The sequence below is a fragment of the Microcaecilia unicolor genome, chromosome 6 (assembly GCF_901765095.1).
Source record: "Microcaecilia unicolor chromosome 6, aMicUni1.1, whole genome shotgun sequence".
Lineage (NCBI taxonomy): Eukaryota > Metazoa > Chordata > Amphibia > Gymnophiona > Siphonopidae > Microcaecilia > Microcaecilia unicolor.
Genome location: NC_044036.1, coordinates 195565554 through 195587423, shown reverse-complemented (window position 1 = coordinate 195587423; position 21870 = coordinate 195565554). Strand labels below are relative to the sequence as shown.

Sequence of the window (21870 nt, the reverse complement as noted above, 5' to 3'; positions counted from 1 at the left end):
TTTTTATTCTTCTAGTTCTTTTCTAATTTCCCTTTATTTTACCTAGTTTTTTTCAGCTCTTCAAGTTTCCTTCATTTTTTGCGAGTTCTAGGTCCGTTTAGGCCGGAACACCAACCTCAGTTTGAATGCTGCCCCTTTTTTGGTTCACAATTGAGGAGTTTAATTTGGCCATGATTCTTTTCTTGATGTCCCAGTAGACCCCCAGTGGTTTCAAGAGGTGTATATAATCGGGTGATTTCTGTGATGGATCGGCATTCTTGGTGCATCGAGTGCCTTGGGCCTGACCATGAGCCTAACTCTTGCTCTCTCTGTTAACAAATACACAGAGGATGCGACAGATATAACAGGAGAAACATTTTGGGTCCTCGAAGGCTGGTACATCGTCATCAGCCTTGATGGCTGCCAAGACTTCAGTGTCCACTGGGAGTACACTGTCATCGAGAAGGTTTCCATTTCTCTTAACATCGGGCACTGAGAGCAGGCCCCGGGATCGGTCAGCATCGGACCTGACACCAAGGACACGTACGGGTTTGATATCATCCTCTGTGGCACTGACGGACCACAATGCTGAGCACTGAGAGAAGCCCAAGAGTTGATTTCCATCAACGCTTGGTGCTGGGAGCACCGGAGTATCAGCTTCACCAGTACCTCCTTGGAAGAGGTGTTGGTGTGCAAGTCTCCGAGCAGCCAGGTCCTCACTACCAGTTCAACAGCAATGCCTTCTCAGGCTGCCTCTCTCCCGGCTCTCCTGCCTTTGCCGATGTCTTCCTTCGATGTGTAGTTCTGAGCCATGCTCAGGGAGGAGCTTGTGCAGATGCTGCAGCTGCAATTGCTTATGTATCAAGGGTGCTAGCGCCAGCTGCGGATCAGCCCCAGATTATTTCTGAGGCTCCACCTATGCCTGTGCAGAAATGCTCAACACTGGCACCTCAAAGGGTGTTAACGGCAACATCGATGTTTGAGGAGGAAGCTTCCCCCCAAAGTCAGAGCGTAGGGCTGTACCATAGTGCTCTTTGGGGAATGGACATGGTAAAATAGATGTTTCTGTGCTGGAATATAAATGATTGTCAGCCATTTTAGAAATAAAGACATCTATTTCTTCCAAAGTTGTCACAAATTCCAGTATCCTTTTGTTTTTGGGAGAGGGCAGAGGGAGAGGGAGACACCAACAACTGTTACTAATCTAGACCTGAGGCATACCACTGCTTATCAATGGGGGAAAGGAGCCTACAGTTTGATCTACTTGGTAGAAAAAGCGAAGATTCTTACCTGTAGCAAGTATTCTCCAAGGAGAGCAAGCTGATTGTTCTCACATGTGTGTCGACATCCACATCGGCCCGGAAATCGTCATTTGCCAGAGTGTTCTGGCGCGCATGCGTGGACGCGTCTTCTCAGTTAAATCAAAAAGCATAAGAAATAACAAATGACAACTCCAAAGAGGGAGGTGGGAGGGTTTGTAAGAACAATCAGCCTGCTGTTCTCGGAGAATACCTGCTACAGGTAAGTATCTTCGCTTTCTCCGAGGACAAGCAGGCTGCTTGTTCTTACGTGGGGTATCCCTAGCATCCAGGCTCACTAAAAACAATGAACATTGGTCAATTGGGCTTCGCAACAGCGAGGACATAACATAGATTAACCTGAAACTATATACAGCTAGCTGAGAGTGCAGCCTGGAACATAATAAAAACAGGCCTGGGGGGTGGAGTTGGATTCTAAACTCCAAACAGATTCTGCAGCACTGACTGCCCAAACCAACTGTCGCGTCGGGTATCCTGCTGAAGGCAGTAGTGAGATGTGAATGTGTGGACTGATGACCACGTTGCAGCCTTGCAAATCTCTTCAACGCAGCCATGGCTCTAACATTATGAACCATGACATGGCCCTACAGAGTCAGCCCAGCTTGGGTATAAGTGAAGGAAATGCAATCTGCTAGCCAATTTGAGATTTTGTGTTTTCTGATGGCAACTTCCCTCCTGTTGGGATCAAAAGCCACAAACAACTGGGCGGACTGTCTGAAGGGCTTTGTCCACGCCACGTAAAAGGCCAATGCTCTCTTGCAGTCCAAGGTGTGCAAACTGCTTTCACCAGTGTGGGCGTGCGGTCGGGGAAAAAATGTTGGCAAGACAATTGACTGGTTCAGATGGAACTCTGACACCACCTTCAGTAAGGAACTTAGGGTGCGTGCGGAGGACTACTCTGTTGTGATGAAACTTAGTATAAGGTGCATACACTACTAGCCTGAAGCTCATTGACCCTATGAGCTGAAGTAACAGCCACCAAGAAAATGACCTTCATGGTCAAGTGCTTCAGATCAGCTAGTCAAAAATGAATCCCAAAATTAAATCCCTGGTAAAAAATCAAGTATCCAAAGAGAAACCAGAGAATAGTGTAGTGAAACCAATATACATAGAAGATTTGACTCCATAATAAAAAACAAATAACCAACAAGTTTTTAATAAATTTTGGAGAGTTCTCAGAGTATTAACTCACCCAAGCAAAACTACACGCAAGTAAAAAAAAAACCATAGACCACAGAGTAGTTCTATGATTGAGAAGCTCAACCACCCTTACAGATATAAATCACTTGCATGTAGTCTCGCTTGGGTGAGTTAATACTCTGAGAACTCTCCAAAATTTATTAAAAACTTGTTGGTTATTTGTTTTTATTGTGGAGTCAATCTTCTATCTTTGTATATTGGTTTCACTACACTATTCTCTGGTTTCTCTTTGGATACAAGTACTTCAGATGGCAGGAATTCAGTGGCTCAAAAGGAGCTTTCATCAGCTGGTTGAGAACGAAGACGAGATCCCATGACACTGGTGGAGGTTTGACAAAAGCAAACCTCTCATAAAGCGAACAACTAAAAGCTGTCCAGAGATAGGCTTACCCTCTACATGCCGATGATAAGCACTGATTGCACTGAGGTGAACTCTTACGGAGTTGGTCTTGAGACCAGACTCTAACAAGTGTAGAAGGTATTCAAGCAGGGTCTGTGTAGGACAAGAAAGAGGATCTAGGGCCTTCCTGTCACACCAGATGGCAAACCTCCTCCATTTGAAAGAGTAACACCTCTTTGTGGAATCTTTCCTGGAAGCAAGCAAGACCCGGGAGACACCCTCTGAAAGACCCAAGGAGGAGAATTCTAAGCTCTCAACATCCAGGCCGTGAGAGCCAGAGACTGGAGGCTGGGATGTAGAAGTGACCCCTCGTTCTGGGTGATGAGGGTTGGAAAACACTCCAATCTCCATGGTTCTTCGGAGGACAACTCCAGAAGAAGAGGGAGCCAAATCTGGTGCGGCCAGAAGGGTGCATTCAGGATCATGATTCCGCAGTCTTGCTTGAGTTTCAGCAAAGTCTACCCTACTAGAGGTATGGGAGGATATGCATATAGAAGGCCTGGTCCCTAATGAAAGAGAAAGGCATTTGACACAAGTCTGTCATGGGCCTGAAGCCTGGAACAGAACTGAAGGACCTTGTGATTGATCTGAGTGGCAAAAAGATCCACCGAGGAGGTGCCTCACTCTCGGAAGATCTTGCGGGCTACGCCATATTCAGTGACCACTCATGAGGTTGCATTACCCTGCTTAGTCTGTCGGCCAGACTGTTGTTTACACCTGCCAGATAAGTAGCTTGGAGAAACATGCCGTGACGGCGTGCCTAAAGCCACGTCTGAACAGCTTCTTGACACAGAGGGTGAGATCCAGTGCCCCCCTGCTTGTTGGTGTAATACATGTTAACCTGATTGTCTGTTTGAAAATATGATTTGGTTGGACACCCGAACTCTGAAAGCCCTTAGAGCGTTCCAGACCGGTGAGTCTGATGTCAGTGCCGGGGAAAATGGTAGAGGCTATTACCAAGACAAAATTACAGAGCACATCCAAGGACATGGATTACTGAGACCAAGTTAGCACAGCTTTTGTGTGGGGAAATCTTGCCTAACCAATTTACTTCAGTTCTTTGAAGGAGTAAACAAACGTGGACAAAGGGGAGCCGGTTGATATTGTGTATCTGGATTTTCAAAAGGCGTTTGACAAGGTACATCATGAAAGACTACAGAGGAAATTGGAGGGTCATGGGATTGGAGGAAATGTCCTATTGTTTAATTAAAAACTGGTTGAAGGATAGGAAACAGAGAGTGGGGTTAAATGGGCAATATTCACAATGGAGAAGGGTAGTTAGTGGGGTTCCTCAGGGGTCTGTGCTAGGACCGCTGCTTTTTAATATATTTATAAATGATTTAGAGATGGGAGTAACTAGCGAGGTAATTAAATTTGCTGATGACACAAAGTTATTCAAAGTCGTTAAATCGCGACAGGATTGTGAAAAATTACAGAAGGACCTTACGAGACTGGGAGACTGGGCGGCTAAATGGCAGATTATGTTTAATGTGAGCGAATAGAATGTAGGGTATTATTAGGAAAGGTATGGAAAACAGGTGTGAGGATGTTATAATGCCGTTGTATCGCTCCATGGTGCAACCGCACCTTGAGTATTGTGTTCAATTCTGGTCGCCGTATCTCAAGAAAGATATAGTAGAATTGGAAAAGGTGCAGCGAAGGGCGACTAAAATGATAGCGGGGATGGGATGACTTCCCTATGAAGAAAGACTAAGGAGGCTAGGGCTTTTCATCTTGGAGAAGAGACGGCTGAGGGGAGACATGACAGAGATATAAAATAATGAGTGGAGTGGAACAGGTGGATGTGAAGCATCTGTTCACGCTTTCCAAAATACTAGGACAAGGGGACATGCGATGAAACTACACTGTAGTAAATTTAAAACAAATCTGAGAAATTTTTTCTTCACCCAACACATAATTAAACTCTGGAATCCATTGCCGGAGAACGTGGTGAAGGTGGTTAGCTTGGCAGAGTTTAAAAGGGGGTTGGATGGTTTCCTAAAGGACAAGTGAAGGCGGTTAGCTTGGCAGAGTTTAAAAGGGGGTTGGACGGTTTCCTAAAAGACAAGTGAAGGCGGTTAGCTTGGCAGAGTTTAAAAGGGGGTTGGACGGTTTCCTAAAGGACAAGTCCATAAACCACTACTAAATGGACTTGGGAAAAATCCACAATTCCAGGAATAACATGTATAGAATGTTTGTACGTTTGGGAAGCTTGCCACGTGCCCTTGGCCTGGATTGGCCGCTGTCGTGGACAGGATGCTGGGCTCGATGGACCCTTGGTCTTTTCCCAGTGTGGCATTAGTTATGTACTTATAATTCCAGGTCCCATGGTCAAGTTAGACCGGATTGTCCACCACTGAAGAGAATTTTGAAAATCGGTGGAGAGTTGGATCACATCCTCCAGATCCCCTGCAGCCTGATACCACTGGGAAGCTAGTGTCCATTGAGCTGATCTCATATGTAGTCGTGCCATGGGAGTGACATGAACTGTGGAGGCCATGTGGCCCAGAAGTCTCAACATCTGTCGAGCTGTGATCTGCTGAGGTGCTTGAACTGTAGATACCAGGGACATGAGGTTGTCTGTCCTTGTCTCGGGAAGATAAGCCCGAGCTGTCTTCGTGTCCAGCAGTGTTCCAATGAATTTCAATTCTTGGACAGGAGTGAGATGGGACTTGGATTAATTTATTACGAACCCCAATAGCTCTAGCACCTGAATAGTCATTCACATGGACTGCAGAGCACCTTCCTCCAAGGTGCTCTTCACCAGCCAATTGTCCAGATAAGGAAACACATGCACTCCCAGGCTGTGTAGCAACGCTGCGACTACAACTAGACACTTTGTAAACACTCTGGGCGCAGACGCCAGGCCAAAGGGCAGTACTCGGTACTGAAAGTGCTGTGTTCCCAGCCAAAATCAAAGCTACTTCCTGTGAGCTGAAATTATCGGGATGTGTGTGTAAGCATCATTTAAGTCCAGAGAGCATAGCCAATCGTTCTCCTGAATCATGGGAAGAAGGGTGCCCAGGGAAACCATCCTGAACTTTTCTCGTACTAGGAATTTGTTCAGGACCCTTAGGTCTAAGATGGGACGCATCCCTCCTGTTTTCTTTTGCACTAGGAAGTACCTGGAATAGAATCCCAGCCCTTCTTCCCTGGTGGAACGGGTTCGACCGCATGAGCCTGTAGAAGGGCGGAGAGTTCCTCTGCAAGTACCTGCTTGTGCTGGGAGCTGTAAGAATGAACTCCCGGTGGGCAATTTGGAGGTTTGCATTCCAGATTGAGGGCGTATACTAACCAGACTATTTGAAGAACCCACCGGTCGGAGGTTATGAGAGGCCACCTTTGATGAAAAAACATTAACCTCCCTCCAACCGGCAGGTCGTCCAGTTCAAACACTTTTACTGTGGCTATGCTTACTGGAGCCAGTCAAAAGCTTGTCCCTTGCTTTTGCTGGGGAGCAGCAGGGGCCTTAGGCACATACTGTTGGCGAGAACGAGCGAGCTGGGGCTGAGCCTGGGTAGGTTGCAGAGAAGCCGAAGTGTACCTACGCCTAGCATAGGAATAGGGAGCACTCTGCTTCCCTCCAAAATATCTCCTAGATGAGGAGGTTGTAGCAGAAGGCGCCCAGCAGGAGAGAGAATCCATAGCATCATTAGCTTCTTGATCTTGTCAACAAGATCCTCTACTTTTTCACCAAAGAGGTTGTCCCTCCGGCAAGGCACATCCGCCATCCGCTGCTGGACCGAATGATCCAGGTTAGAGACACGCAGCCATGAGAGTCAGTGCATCACTATACCTTGAGCAGCAATTCTGGAAGCCACATCAAAGGTCGTAAGCGCCCATGGCCAGGAATTTACGACACGCCTTCTGCTGCCTGACCACCTGGTGAAAAGGCTCGGCCTGCTCCGGAAGGAAGGCATCAACCAAGCTAGACAGCTGCCTCACCGAGTTCCACAAGTGGATGCTCATGAAGAGCTGGTAAGACTGGGTTCAGGCGGTGAGCATAGCGGCCTGATACTTCTTCCTCCCAAAAGAATCCAAGGTCCTAGATTCTCTGCCTGGGGGCGCCGAGTCATAGTCTCTAGTGTTCTTGGCTCTCTTGAGGAAGGAGTCCACCACCATGGAGTTGTGGGGTAACTGAGACCTCATCAACCCAGGTTCACCGTGGATCCGATACAGGGAATCAGCCTTCTTTGGGATCACGGGACCAGACAGAGGGAACGACCAGTTCCGCATAAGGACTTCCTTCAGTACCTTATGTAGAGGAGCCGTCACAGCCTCCTTAGTTGGAGAAGGATAGTCCAGGACCTCGAGCATCTCAGCTCCGGGCTCATCCTCACCCTCCATAGGGAAAGGAATAGCCGTAGCCATTTCCAGGTCAAAGGAAGTAAAGGACAAACTCTCCGGAAGATATAGTCTCCTTTCAGGTGGAGAGGAAGGTTTAGAGAGAATCCCATATGACTCATCAGAAGAAAAGTACCTGGAATCTTCCTCTGAGTCCCACGAACGATCCTCTTCAGTGTCGGATAAGACCTCTCTCAGGGCACTCTGAGACTGAGCGTGCCTCGACGCTGAGGATCTACGTCCTCAATGGCGATGTCGAGAGGCCAACGCCCGCCTGGACTGCGATGAATCTTCCTCCATCAACATCGAAGGGGAGTCAACCTGGGTGGCAGTCGACCGAAGACGGGGACCTACCGCAGATGAAGGGCCAGATGCCGCTGCAGCAGACGGTATGGAAGGCACAAGCACCCCCGACACCAAAGCAGACTGGCGCAGCAGTCCTTCCAGAAGCTCTGGAAGAAGGGCCTGAATGCGCTTATTGAGAGCCGCCATCGGAGAAGGCTGTGGGGTCGGTGGAGCAGCTGGTGGCAAAATCTGCTGAAGCTCAGGTACAGGCATCAGGCTGCTAGGAGAGCGGTGCATCGGCACCTCCCGCTTCCCAGGTGCCAAATTCCACGACGCCCCGGAGCTCCTGGCACTGTGTGTGGAAGGAGATCGATGACAGTGCTTCTTCGCCCTTGCTCGATGCCTGTCATCGAGACTCCTCGGTATCGACGAGGACAACGTGGAATCCTCACATCTCCTCGGGGTCTGGTCCAACGATGGTCGGTCCCGAGAGGCATCCATAGCAGGACGCTTCGAGACAGATGGAGACCCACTCGCAGCCTCACTGCTCCCAGCATGAGTTTGTCTCTCAGCAGCCATTACCTCTGCTCCCCTGACGTCGATGCCAACCTCGGTACCGATGCCGCCGCCGAAGGACCGGACCGAGCCCCAAAACGTTTTTCTCGTTGGACTTCTCGAGCCACTTGGGTCCGTTTCTTCATACGAAAACACAGACTGCAAGCAGCTGAGCTATGGTCGGGCCCCCAAGGCACTGGATACACCAGGAAACTACTGAAAACCCATCTCTAACAAGGCATACCACAAAGACCAACCAATGTGAATATACACAACTCCTTCACATATACTCAGAACTGTCTTATAATATTCTGCTTGTTATACTATTATCTTGTTTTATCCTTATCATATTGCCCAAGATCCTTCTATAACACAAAATGTTTATTTCTAATATATGTCCACCTTTCATGATGTATTGTAAGCCACATTGAGCCTGCAAAGAGGTGGGAAAATGTGGACTACAAATGCAATAAATAAATAAATATCCTTACCTGAGATGTTCCGGTTGCACCGAGTACAGCATTTGAAGCCGCTGGGTGTCTTCGATGACATGGAAGGAAAAACAGCCTTGGCGAAATCAAAAGACGCAATTGTGCCAAAAAGTAAGGGCACACAAAAAGTGAAGAAACCCGACCACGCGTCCTAAAGGCCAGCCACTTCGAAAAATCAAAGAAAACTTAAAAACAGGATGAAAAGGGAACTAAGAAGAAACTAAGGGAAATACAACCTTTTTTTTTTTTTTAAACAAAACAAGAAAAAGGCAAATAAAGTCACGAAAAAAGAAGACTTTTTTTCCCGGGCCTCAACAAGGAGCACAGAAAACTACCTGCCGCACCTCGTCACGTAAAAAAAGAAAACTGAGGAGACGCGCATGCCGATTGCCGGGCCGACGCAGATGGCGACTCACATGTGAAAACAAACAGCCTGCTTGTCCTCAGAGAATTTTGTATACACACACACTCAGACTTGCTTAACTTGTCATGGCACCATAAAAATAATTAATTGTATTCCTGTGTCAAGGTTGATCAGTTTCCCATTGAGGATGGCAAAAATGTTGTGTTAAGGGAAAGGGGATGGGATTTGATATACTGCTTTTCTGTGGTTACAATCAAAGTGGTTTACATTTTATATACAGGCATTTTGTAGCTGGGGCAATGGAAGGTTAAATGACTTGCCCAGAGTCACAAGTTGCTGCAGTGGGAGTTGAACCTGGTTCCCCTGGTTCATGGGCTACTGCACTAACCATTAGGCTCCTCCTCCACAGTTTGACAGTGTTCTGATTTGTCTGATGCAGTTGTGCTTATTTCAGTTGCCTCTATTTTCTTTTTCCTTGTCTAGATAATGCTCTAAAATGAGATGCGTTGGAGCTGATTACTATGTCAGTGTGATACAGGAGAGTCAATAAGATTTGTTGGGCTCACCGTTAGAGGCACCTGCATATTCAGTAACTAAATGTGTATTCATCTCTGGTTTACCCATTAATCTTCATACTGATATACACACATTTTTAAGGGATTCTCTGTTATCCCACGCAGAGTCTGTGGATTGAACGGACAACTCTAATCCTTACTCACAGCCTTCCTGGAATTTCTCGCTGGTTCGAAGTGCAGAGGAGAGAGTTGGTAATATGCATTTTCTTCTCTATGTTCTAACTGAAATGTACCAGACCACAGCTTTGATTAGCCTATTAGTGAAGAATCTGATATTCCTCATTTTCTGCCAACTTTCTCTTTGTTCCTATCCCCTGAAGTTATTAGAAACAGAAGCAGTGATTTACTGCTTCTTTAAAATGAAATTTGCAATAAAAGCTTTAAGTCACTAAAAATATGTACTTGTATCCTGAACAATGACTGTATGATTTCCTTAGTGAATGTTAAGAGCCTCCTAATTAGATATATTTATAATATATAAGAGCTGTATCTAATATATGATTTCTAATTTATATATGCATAATATTATGCATATAGCACATCTGAAACTTTTTCTCTATAAAAAGGTAGTACCCATGTCATTGCTCAGTGTGTTACATACTGAACGTGAGCTAGCTAAACCTACACACAGACATGAACCTCCCAATCCAAGTAAAAATATCAAAGACAAAAGTAAGAAGTCTGGAACAGTTACTTCTGGATTTTAGAGAACAGCAGTGCTGGCACATAAAAGCTCATACCTCTTGCTCAGGGTCATAGTCTAGCACGGTACAATTCTGTTGGTAAGTTGTTCTGTTCATATTTGTGTGTTAGTGTTTAGGGAGGGCCTTAATCGAAGGTATTTCTGTGGATAAAACAGAAATTAGCTAGCTGATTATTTCAAACCTGTAAGTGAATTAAGCTGAATCATTCTCTCAAGAAGTGGTCTGTGTGTTCCAGGTTGAAGTAAGCCCTTTAGAAAATGCTATTCAAGTTGTGGAGAACAAGAACCAGGAGTTGCGGACTCTGATTAGCCAGTATCAACACAAGCAGCTTCATGGCAACATTAACCTGCTCAGCATGTGTCTGAATGGTGTCATTGATGCAGCTGTGAATGGGGGCATTGCACGCTATCAGGAGGTGAGCAGTGACAAGGACATGAATTTAAAAAATGAATGATACAGATATTCAAAATATCAGACTTAGAAATTTTGTTTCTGCTGTTAATTGTCAAATTCTGGATCTCTTTTCTTTACTCCTTCCTACCGAACTTGATACCACTGGGAAGCTAGGGTCCATTGAACAGATCTCATATGTAGATATACCATGGGTGTTACATGAACTGTGGAGGCCATGTGCCCCAAGAGTCTCAACATCTGCCAAGCTGTGACCTGCTGAAACGCTCGAACTGCGAACACCAAGGACAGAAGGTTGTCTGCCCGTGTCTCAGGGAGATAAGCCCGAGCTGTCTTCATATCCAGTGCTCCAATGAACCCAATTTCTGAACAGGAGTGAGATGGGACTTGGTGTAATTTATTACGAACCCTAGTAGCTCTAGCACCTGAATAGTCACCCACATGGACTCCGAGGTGCTCTTCACCAGCAAATTGTCGAGATAAGGGAATGCATGCAGTCCTAGCCTGCAAAGCAACTCTGCGGCTACTGCTAGGCACTTTGTGAACACTCTGGGCACAGACGCCAGGCCAAAGGGCTGCATGCAGTACTGAAAGTGCTGCATTCCCAGCCGAAACCGAAGATACTTCCTGTGAGCTGGGAGAATCAGAATGTGCTTGTAAGCATCCTATAAGTCCAGGGAAACCATCCTGAACTTTTCTCAAACTAAGAATTTGTTCAGGGCACTTAGATCTAGGATGGGACGCATCCCCCTCTGTTTTCTTTTGCATAAGGAAGTACCTGGAATAGAATCCCAGCCCTTCTTCTCCTGGTGGAACGGGTTTGACAGCATGGGCTTGTAGAAGAGCGGAGAGTTCCTCTGCAAGTACCTGCCTCTGCTGGGAGCTGTATGAATGCGCTCCTAGTGGGCAATTTGGAGGTCTGGATTCCAGATTGAATGTGTATCCTAACCGGACTATTTCAAGAACCCACAGGTCGGAGGTTATGAGAGGCCACCTTTGGCGAAAAAATATTAACCTCCCTCCATCCGGCAAGTCATCCGTTACGGACACTTTTACTGTGGTTATGCTTTGCTGGAGCCAATCAAAAGTCCGTACCTTGCTTTTGCTGGGGAGCAGCAGGGACCTTAGGCGCATGCTGTTGATGAATATGAGCTCACTGGGGCTGAGCCTGAATAGGCTGTCGGGATGCGGGAGTGTACCTAAGCCTAGCATAGGAATAGGGAGCACTCTGCGGCCCCCCAAAAAACCTCCTAGTTGAGGAGGCTGTGGCAGAAGGTGCCCGGCGGGTGAGAGAAGCCATAGCATCATTGTGCTTTTTGATCAGGTCGACCAGGTCTTCCACCTTCTCTCCGAAAAGAGTCTGCACATAGCTATACCTTGAGCAGAGATTCAGGATGCCACATCAAAAGTGTCGTAAGCGCCCCTGGCCAGGAATTTACGACACACCATCTGCTGCCTGACCACCTGACGAAAAGTCTCAGCCTGCTCCGGAAGGAGGGCATCAACCAAGGTAGACAACAGCCTCACCGAGTTCCGCAAGTGAACGCTCGAGAAGAGCTGGTAAGATTGGATACAGTCTGTGAGCATAGCGGCCTGATACGTATTCCTTCCAAAAGAATCCAAGGTCCTTGCTTCTCTGCCCGGGGGCGCCAAGGCATAGTCTCTAGTACACCTGGCTCTCTTGAGGGAGGAGTCCACCACCATGGAGTTGTGGAGTAACTGGGACCTCATCAACCCAGGTTCACTGTGGATCCGATACTAGGGATCAGACAGAGGGAATGACCAGTTCCGCATAAGGACTTCCCAGAGTACCTTATGCAAAGGAGCCGTCACTGCATCCTTAGGTGGAGAGGTGTAGTCCAGGACCTCAAGCATCTCAGCCCTGGGCTCGTCCTCCACTTCCATAGGTAATGGAATGGTCTCAGCCATTTCCTGTACAAACAATGAAAAGGAGAGGCTCTCAGGAGGAGAAAGTCTCCTTTCAGGTGGAGAGGAAGGTTCAGAGGGAATCCCAAAAGACTCATGGGAGGAATAGTTCCTGGGATCTTCCTCTGACTCCCACGAGCGCTCCTACTCAGTATCGGAAAGCACTTCCCTAAGGGATGTCGAGAGGCCAACACCCGCATTGACTGCGTTGAAGCTTCCTCCACCGACATCGATGGGGAGTCAGCCTGGGTAGCAGCCGACACTGGATCCACAAGCAGCACCGAGGTTGGGGACCTCACTGCAGGTGAAGGGCCAGACGCAGCTGCAGAAGGTGGCACATCAGGCACAAGCACCCCTGATGCCAAAGCAAACTGGCGCAGCAGTCCTTCCAGATGCTCTGGAAGTAAGGCCCGGATGCGCTCGTCGAGAGCCACCATCGGAGAAGGCTGGGGGGCCAGTGGAGTAGTTGGTGGTAGAATTGGTTGAGGCTCAGGAGCAGGAACCGGACTACTAAGAGGCCAATGCATCGGTACCTCCTGTATGGAGGGGGAGCGGTCCTCCTGGCACAAATGCCGAATCCTTTGACGCCCCGGAGCTCCTGACACCGTGTGTCGAGGGAGAATGGTCACGGTGCTTCTTAGCCTTCACGCGATACACATCACTGAGACTCCTCGGTGCCAACGAGGACAATGTTGAACCCTCAGGGTTGGGTCCGACAATGGACAGTCCTGGGGGGCCTGTACAGCAGGAGGCCTCGAGATATTTGGAGACCCAATCGATTCCTCAGTGTTCCCAGCATGTGGAGTCCTCTCAGCAGCCATGCGTACCTCTGCTCTCGACGTCGATGCGTCCCTCGATGTCGACACCAACTCTGCCGACCTCGGTTCCGATTTCAAAGTCGAAGGACCGGACCAAGCCCCCAAAAGTTTCTCTCTCTGGGCTTCTCGAGCAAGTTGGGTCCTTTTCTTCATATGAAGACAAAGGGCACAACAAGCTGGGCTATGGTCGGGCCCAAGGCACTGGATACACCAAGGATGGGTATCTGTACCTGAGATGGTCCGATGGACTGAGTACAACGTTTGAAGCCACTGGTTGTCTTCGATAACATGGAAGGAAAAACCGCACCAGCAAAATCAAAGGACTCGATTGTGCCAAAGTAAAAAGGGCACAAAAAAAGGCTGAACCCCGACCGCGCAGCCTAAAAACCAGCCGCCGTTAAAAGACAAAGGAAACTTAAACAAGGGGAAAAATTAACTTGGAGAATAAAGGACTCTTTGTTTTTCCCTCATTTATTTCTTCATTAAAAAAAAAAACCCGATGAAAAGTTGAATAAAAGAGAAGGCTCTTTTCCCGGGCACTGAACAAGGAGCACAGAGTTAACCTGCTGCTCCTCATCGCGGAAAAAAAGAAACTGAGGTACGTGCTCGTGTGGTGGGCGGGAAGTCAGTCTGCGCATGCGAGGTGCCTGCTGCACATGTGCCAGAAGGTTCTTGCAAACTTTTTTTTTTTTTGCTATTGCAAATGCCGGTTCCCGGGCCAATACGGACATCGACCCAGCTGTGAGAATAATACAGCCTGCTTGTCCTCGGAGAAATTGTGTTTCTGTGTCAAGCTTGATCAGTTTCCCATTGTGGATGGCAAAAATGTTGTGTTAAGGGAAGGGGGATGGGATTCGATATACCGTTTTTCTGTGGTTACAATCAAAGCGGTTTACATATTATATACAGGTATTTTGTAGCTGGGGCAATGGAAGGTTAAATGACTTGCCCAGAGTCACAAGTTGCTGCAGTGGGAGTTGTACCTGGTTCTCCTGGTTCATGGGCTACTGCACTAACCATTAGGCTCCTCCTCCACAGTTTGACAGTGTTCTGATTTGTCTGATGCAGTTGTGCTTATTTCAGTTGCCTCTATTTTCCTTTTCATTGTCTAGATAATGCTCTAAAATGAGATGCGCTGGAGCTGGTTACTATGTCAGTGTGATACAGGAGAGTCAATAAGATTTGTTGGGCTCACCGTTAGAGGCACCTGCATATTCACTAGGTAAATGCATATTTATCTCTAGTTTATCTATTAATCTTCATACTAATATACACACATTTTTAAGGGATTCTCTGTTATCCCACGCAGAGTCTGTGGATTGAACGGACAACTTATTTATTAGGATTTATTAAAGGATCTGCAGAAGCTAGAAGAATGGTCTAAGGTTTGGCAGTTAAAATTCAATGCGAAGAAATGCAAAGTGATGCATTTAGGGAGTAGAAATCCACGGGAGATGTATGTGTTAGGCAGTGAGAGTCTGATATGTACAGACAGGGAGAGGGATTTTGGGGTGATAGTATCTGAGGATCTGAAGGCGACGAAACAGTGTGACAAGGCGGTGACCGTAGCTAGAAGGTTGCTAGGCTGTATAGAGAGCGATGTGACCAGCAGAAGAAAAGAGGTTTTCATGCCCCTGTATACGTCGTTGGTGAGGCCCCACATGGAGTATTGTGTTCAGTTTTGGAGGCCGTATCTTGCTAAGGATGTAAAGAGAATTGAAGCGGTGCAAAGAAAAGCTACAAGAATGGTATGGGATTTGGTTACAAGACATATGAGGAGAGACTTGCTGACCTGAACATGTATACCCTGGAGGAAAGGAGAAACGGGTGATAAGATACAGACGTTCAAATATTTGAAAGGTATTAATCCGCAAACGAACCTTTTCTGTAGATGGGAAGGCGGTAGAACTAGAGGACAGGAAATGAGATTGAAGGGGGGGAAGACTCAAGAAAAATGTCAGGAAGTATTTTTTCACGGAGAGAGTGGTGGATACTTGGAATGCCCTCCCGCGGGAGGTGGTGGAGATGAAAACGGTAATGGAATTCAAACATGCGTGGGATAAACATAAAGGAATCCTGTTCAGAAGGAATGGATCCTCAGAAGCTTAGCGGAGATTGGGTGGCAGAGCCGGTGGTGGAAGGCGGGGCTAGTTCTGGGCAGACTTCTACGGTCTGTGCCCTGAAAATGGCAGATACAAATCAAGGTCAGGTATACACATAAAGTAGCACATATGAGTTTATCTTGTTGGGCAGACTGGATGGACCGTGCAGGTCTTTCTCTGCCATCATCTACTATGCTACTGTGTTTCTATGTAAGAGTTTCATAACTATTAAATTACAGTTAATGATATGCATATGAGGTGGAAAATTGACTTGGACTGAGAGTTTATTTTTCATGGGACCACAATGACGTGCACTGGTGATACAGAATTGTAGACCAGATAATTGTTATGGACCTGATTGGTAGTACCTGGAAGCTTTGGTTTATAATAAGAGCAAGGTGATGAAAACAGATCAGCTTCTTCCTCCGAAGAATGACGTCGCTGCCATGTGAAGTTTTGTAATTGGCCCAGTTTTAACTACCCCAGAAGCAGGCAAGTTCCGAAGCGCTCCTGTTGGTATGTTGTATGGCACAGGTGTGGATTTTCTCAGTGCTGGTGTTTGTTTTTACAAGATAAGTGACCATTCATTTGTATTTTTAAGTGATAATTTTTGGATATTTTATGAAGAGATCTTCATAAATGTAAAGAATTTTTTTCAGTAGATTAGTTCACTGAGGTCCAGGAGAAAAGGTTGGTCTATCTTTTAAGAGGAAGAAACCATTTTTGTCAATTTGGGACCCCTATATTCATTCCTTTTCACCTGGAATCAAATTTTAAACACATTGTAACTTTTAGGTGGGGTTTGGGCATCTGCATCCCCTTGTTATGGGTGGCTCCCTTTTTAGTCTTTAGGGGGAGGGAGTGGTGTAGGGGAGATAAAGGTAGGGCTGCGTATGTTGAGAGGTGCCACTGTTTTGGAGAGGGGCTATAAGGACCAAGGTCCTTCTCTAATCTCTGTCTTGTTGGAATATACCATGCTTCACTTTAAGTTGTCTTGTTTGTTCTGCTGGAAGTTCTTGTTATTACTGGAATTTCAATAAACACATTTAAACATAGATGGGGGATTTAAATTAAATCAAATAGATGTACAGAAACTTGATTAAGAAGAATGTACTTTGAGCAAGGATTTAAACCTTTAAACAGAAGGTTCCGTTCTAATGTACAAAGGGAGACTCTTCCAGTGTGTTGAGACAGTGCTGAGTAGTGTCAATTAAGACCTGATGAAATGGTAACATGTGAAAGAACAGTAGCTGGGTACAAATGGGCAGACTAGAGGGGCCAAAACAGTCCTTTTTTCCGCCAATATTTTCTATTTGTATTTGAGGATATCTAGTAAAAGCAACTAGCTGTAGGATCTCCAAGACAGGTTTGGGACATTCTGATTTAGACCATACTGTCTCTAGGCAGGATTCCTGAGATTAAAGCTCTCCATCAGTGGTATGCATTCATGTTTTTTTCTCCCCATATAGGCCTTCTTCAGTAAGGATTACATCACTAACCATCCTGATGACGCAGAGAAAATCACACAGCTCAAAGAACTCATGCAAGAACAGGTATGAGGACCTCGCAAGTAGTAATGCATACAAGTCATCCTTCTGTGCAATACAAGAGCACAAAAGGTCTATGGATGCACCCCAGATCTAACCAGGGCCGCCGAGAGGGGAGGGCAGGTGGGGCAAAATTCCCCGGGCCCGGGCCTCCAAGGGGGGCCCGGCGCCGGGGTCTGGCCGCTGGCGCTGCAGTCCCCGGTCTCACCTGCCTGCATCCACGGCTCCGGGCCCCCTTCATTCAAAGCGGCAGTCGCAGATCGCGTCTCTTCTGGCCTTCCCTCCCTGTGTCCCGCCCTCGCGGAAACCGGAAGTTACATCAGACGAGGGCGGGACACAGGAAGGGAAGGCCAGAAGAGATGCGATCTGCGACTGCCGCTTTGAATGAAGGGGGCCCGGAGCCGTGGAGGCAGGCAGGTGAGACCGCAACAACTGCAGCGGCAGGGGGAGTGACGGGGGGCGGCGGAGGCGGGACGGCTTTGCCCCGGGCCCGGCCTAGTCTCTCGGCAGCCCTGGATCTAACAAATAGAAGCAGTGCAATGTGGCAAAAAGAAATAGTTTTAGATTGAAGAATGTGATAGCAGAATGGACACAGCAATGCATTTTTCTGCACCTTTTATACAACAAAATGCAAATGATTGGCTACAATAATATTTTAGTTATAACCACTGTGATTTTTAGCAATGATTGTAATGTATGATAAACATGTACATTTTTCGTTCTTAGATTCTGTTGGTTAAGGTAAAGGGTCATGCATTTGATATACTTCCTTTTTGTGGTACAACCAAAATGGTTTACAGGTACATAGTAGGTACATAAGGAAATTCACTAGATATAATAATAGCAATACAATTTTATTTTTTTGATAGTATAGTCATGTGGTGATTTCAATCAGTTTGACAGATGAAGAGAGATTCATGTCCTGTGCATTGAGGTTGATAATCAGCTAAGAAGCGCTGGTTATGTGAGAAAGTTAGGGGTAAAAGTTAGAGTTTATTTATTTATTTTTGCTTTTTTTAGCCCACATTTCTCCACCTATTTGCAGACTCAGTGTGGCTTACAATAATACATCCTGACAATCGCCAATCAATAGTTAACTTCTACTCCTTAAGTATAAGGAAAGGTAAAGCATAAGCTTCTTTGAGAAAGCTGTACTATATTTCCCAGCAGGCAGTAGGGCTGGAAATAGAAGGAGCATGTGCTTTCATCCCCCCCCCCCCCCCCCCCCCAAATGAGCTGCCTGTCCAGTATCCCAACCTCCCTCCCCGTGGAATCTGGTAGTACTGGCTGCCCTCCTGCTACCTGCACAACTGCCTTCCTTCAACTTTCTGGCCACCAGCGGCGTCAGTGAGGTAAGCATACTGTCTTCGGCAGCCCGAAGCTGTTCAAGCCTCCTGAAATCTGTTACTGTAAGATCTCAGTATCCTGATGTATAACCTCAGCACATCAATACACCCTGAAGTCTCTTTATATTTCTGAAATGTCCTTTATTGCATAACAAATAGTTCACTCACAAGTCAGAAGAGGTGCCTCTTAGCACAGAGCCTTCGTATTCTGAAAGCTCTCTCATTGGATGGAATCAGAGACCTGAGGAAAAGGGCAGTTCTACTGCTGAGGTAGAAAAGCAGTTACACAGGCAGAGCAGCTCACAGATGGGAGATTGAAAATGCAATATCTCATTGGCAAGATATTTATGAGGTAAAAAACCGAGTTCTCTCCAGGGAGTCTATGAGGATAAGTGCTGACAGAAATAAGATGAAGACAGCTACCAAGTCAGCCAGAGAGAAAACCTGCACAGGAGAGGGGGGGGGCTCCCTCAAGCCCACAGAACAAGATGCCAAAAAGACCAATGAGAACAGAGCCAAGTTAGGCTGAGCAAAAAAGGTCTAGGCAACAGCACACCAATAATAACAGTTTCCTAAACAAGTGTGTCTGCACTACCTGTGAACTACATTTCACATAATGCCTTGCTTATCTAACATTACAGTGATCTACAGTAAAACATTAAACACATTACAGGAATCTATCCCAACTAGGCTGTCCCATGTAAGCAGGACACTGCAGCAGAGGGAAAGCATCCGGGGCCGCTGAAGGCAGTGTGCTTACTTCACTGACGCTGCTGGCAACCCATAAAGTTGAAGGAGGGTAGTGGTGCAAGGAGTGGGAAGAAAGCGAGTGATATCAGATTTCGCAGGGGGGAGGAGTAGAGGAAGAAATGCCGCACTTGCAGGTGGGGGAGAGAAAAACAACCACCATATTGCTGTGGGGGAGAGGATAGAAATGCCAGACCGGAGGGGAGGGGAGGACAGACGGATACAGATGCTTTCGCTTCCACCGATATTGAAAATCTTTCTGGGTGAAAAGAACTTTGACCCTATATAAGTCCATTTCACCCAGAAAGATTTTCAATATGGGTGGAGGTGAGGGTACTGAGGCTTTTTCCTTTTCACACTTTTTGCACTCCATAAGGGTTGATATAGCATAATGAAGTACTTTTGCATATTATAGGAGAGAGGACTTTGTAGGATTTATTAGGTATATTTACTCTTTCATCCTCATTATTGTTTGAACAGCAGTTAAAGAGATACTAGCGTGTTTCCCCGAAAATAAGACACTGTCTTATATTAATTTTTGCCCACAAAAATGCGCTAGGTCTTATTTTCAGGGGATGTCTTATTTTTCGGGGAAACATCGGGGTTGGATCGGGGTTGGCCTGCCTGCCCTCCGTCGCTCCCGGAACTAACCTTAAACACCTCCTTTCACCTTCGCAGCAGCAGGGCAGGCCACTCCTTCCTTCCGTGTCTAGCCCTCGCCTGACGTAACGTCCGCGAGGGCGGGGAATGGAAGGAAGGAGAGGGCTGCCCTGCTGCTGCTTGCTGCGAAGGTGAAAGGAGGTGTTTAAGGTTAGTTCCGGGAGCGACGGAGGGTGGGTGGAGGGGGGGCCCAGCAACCTCGGGTGGTGGGGGGGGGGGGGGGGGGGCGGCCCAGGGGTGGCCTTGTCCGGCTCTCGGCGGCCCTGCTTTCAAACAAAAATTTGCTAGGTCTTACTTTCGGGGGAGGCCTTATATCTACCAATTCAGGAAAACCTCTACTAGGTCTTATTTTCGGGGAATGTCTTACTTTCGGGGAAACAGGGTATTCTATACATTTAAACACACAAGAGGCACATGGATACAAGAGCTTAGATTACAGAATTGCCATTTAAATATACAGCTTTTTTTTCTCATACCTATTCAGATGATAGCTGAATATCATCACTGTATTTATTTCACCATTACTTGATGTATCACTGAAAGGGGCGTGTCAAGATGGCTACTTGAACACGTTTGCTGTTCGATCGAGACTGCTTGCTGGTGTATACCTTAAGAAGTTTCTTTTTCAAAATGCCTCATACTAAAAGAAAGGGGACAGTGAAGGGCCAAACGCCGTTGACCAGAACTTCGTCCCCGATCCAGCAGACGATCGACCAATATGCAACCGTGACCCCATTAACTGGATTGGATGAACCTGAGTTGAGGGCCGAAGGAGGAGTGCCGGCCCTCCTGGGACTAGAAACATCATTATCACCTCCAGATAATAATCCACCTCCATGTCTAGTGCTTCTAGGGCGGAGAGTGGAGGCCCAGGCCGGACCTCGAATGCCGTAGCACCCACCTAGACCGCTGGGGAAACTAAATTGGAGAATTTTTCTCCCACGGAGATTACTCTTGAGGCAATATGGAAGGCATTACAAGATTTAAATAAGGTAGTCTTCAAATCAGCTCAAGACACTTCTCAACTTGTAAGTAAAATTGATTCCTTAACACTTTCACTAGAAAAAAACTAAACAGGAATCTGCAGTACAAACTGAGCAATTCCACCAAGAATTGAAAAGTTTAAAAACTACTACTGAGATTTTGATGACTGACAAATCAATGATACATAAGAAGATAGAACAAATAGAGAATTTTAATAGACATTTGAACGAGAATATTGAATTTTCCTTTAGTAAATGGATTAAGTTCTACTGATCTCTTTAAAAAAATATCTACAGGAAATACTATTATATCCAGCTTCAGCTATAACTCCATTTAATAAGACTTATTATCTATCGATACCTATACAGACTGAGACTGGACTTAATGGTGTAGAATCAACACAGTTAAGGAATTTACCTTTAAAACAACAAGATATACAAGGAATCCAGGATATTTCATTGTTACTAGAAGAATCGATATCTGAAGTAGCACAACGTCGAACTTTAATAGTTTTTTTTGTATTCAGGCAAGATTTAAACTCTGTGATGAAAATATACTTTAAAAATTCCCTTAAAACTTTTTGTGGTCGTACCCTTGGGACGGATTCCAAGATGGCAGCCGCCATATAGCAGAGCTGCAGACCACGATTTCCTGAGATCTTAAATATGCCGAAACGCAGAGGGAGAGCTTCGGTCCAAGCTCCCCCGACGCCTACCTCAATTCATTTTGGTCCGATGGACAGATTTGGCTGGTCTGCGGGACAAAGTCGACAGGTCGGAGGCAGTTCCTTAGGAGGCGCCAGTGCTATGGAGGGCAATGCGGCGTCTCCAGGATTCGATGTCACGCTGCGCCCCGACGAGAGAGCTCCGCCCCACAGCCTCACCGGACCAGCTCGCCCTCCTTGGAGTCGAGGGATCCAGTACCGGAAGGTGAAAGGAACCCCTCTTCGGCTGAAGCTCTTTCAAAACAACTTGTGAGGGAACCCGAAGGACAGTTACTGTCCCCGGTGGAAAGCAGTCCGGGATCTACAGGCGCGGGATTAAGTACAGAACAGGAGCAGGCTCCAGAACTTACAACAGGAATACCTCCTGGGATTTTGATGAAACCGGCAGA

The 21870-nt window shown here is 46.5% G+C and overlaps 1 protein-coding gene across 1 annotated transcript in view; it reads left to right on the top strand.

Moving 5' to 3' along the window:
• Nucleotides 1–21870, top strand: part of DOCK3 (dedicator of cytokinesis 3) — an 873576-nt gene that overhangs the window by 715131 nt on the left and 136575 nt on the right. The window contains exons 42-44 of the mRNA XM_030206787.1: nt 9618–9704; nt 10452–10631; nt 16943–17026. Of these exons, the coding sequence (XP_030062647.1) occupies nt 9618–9704; nt 10452–10631; nt 16943–17026 (351 nt within the window). The remainder of the gene's footprint in view (nt 1–9617; nt 9705–10451; nt 10632–16942; nt 17027–21870) is intronic.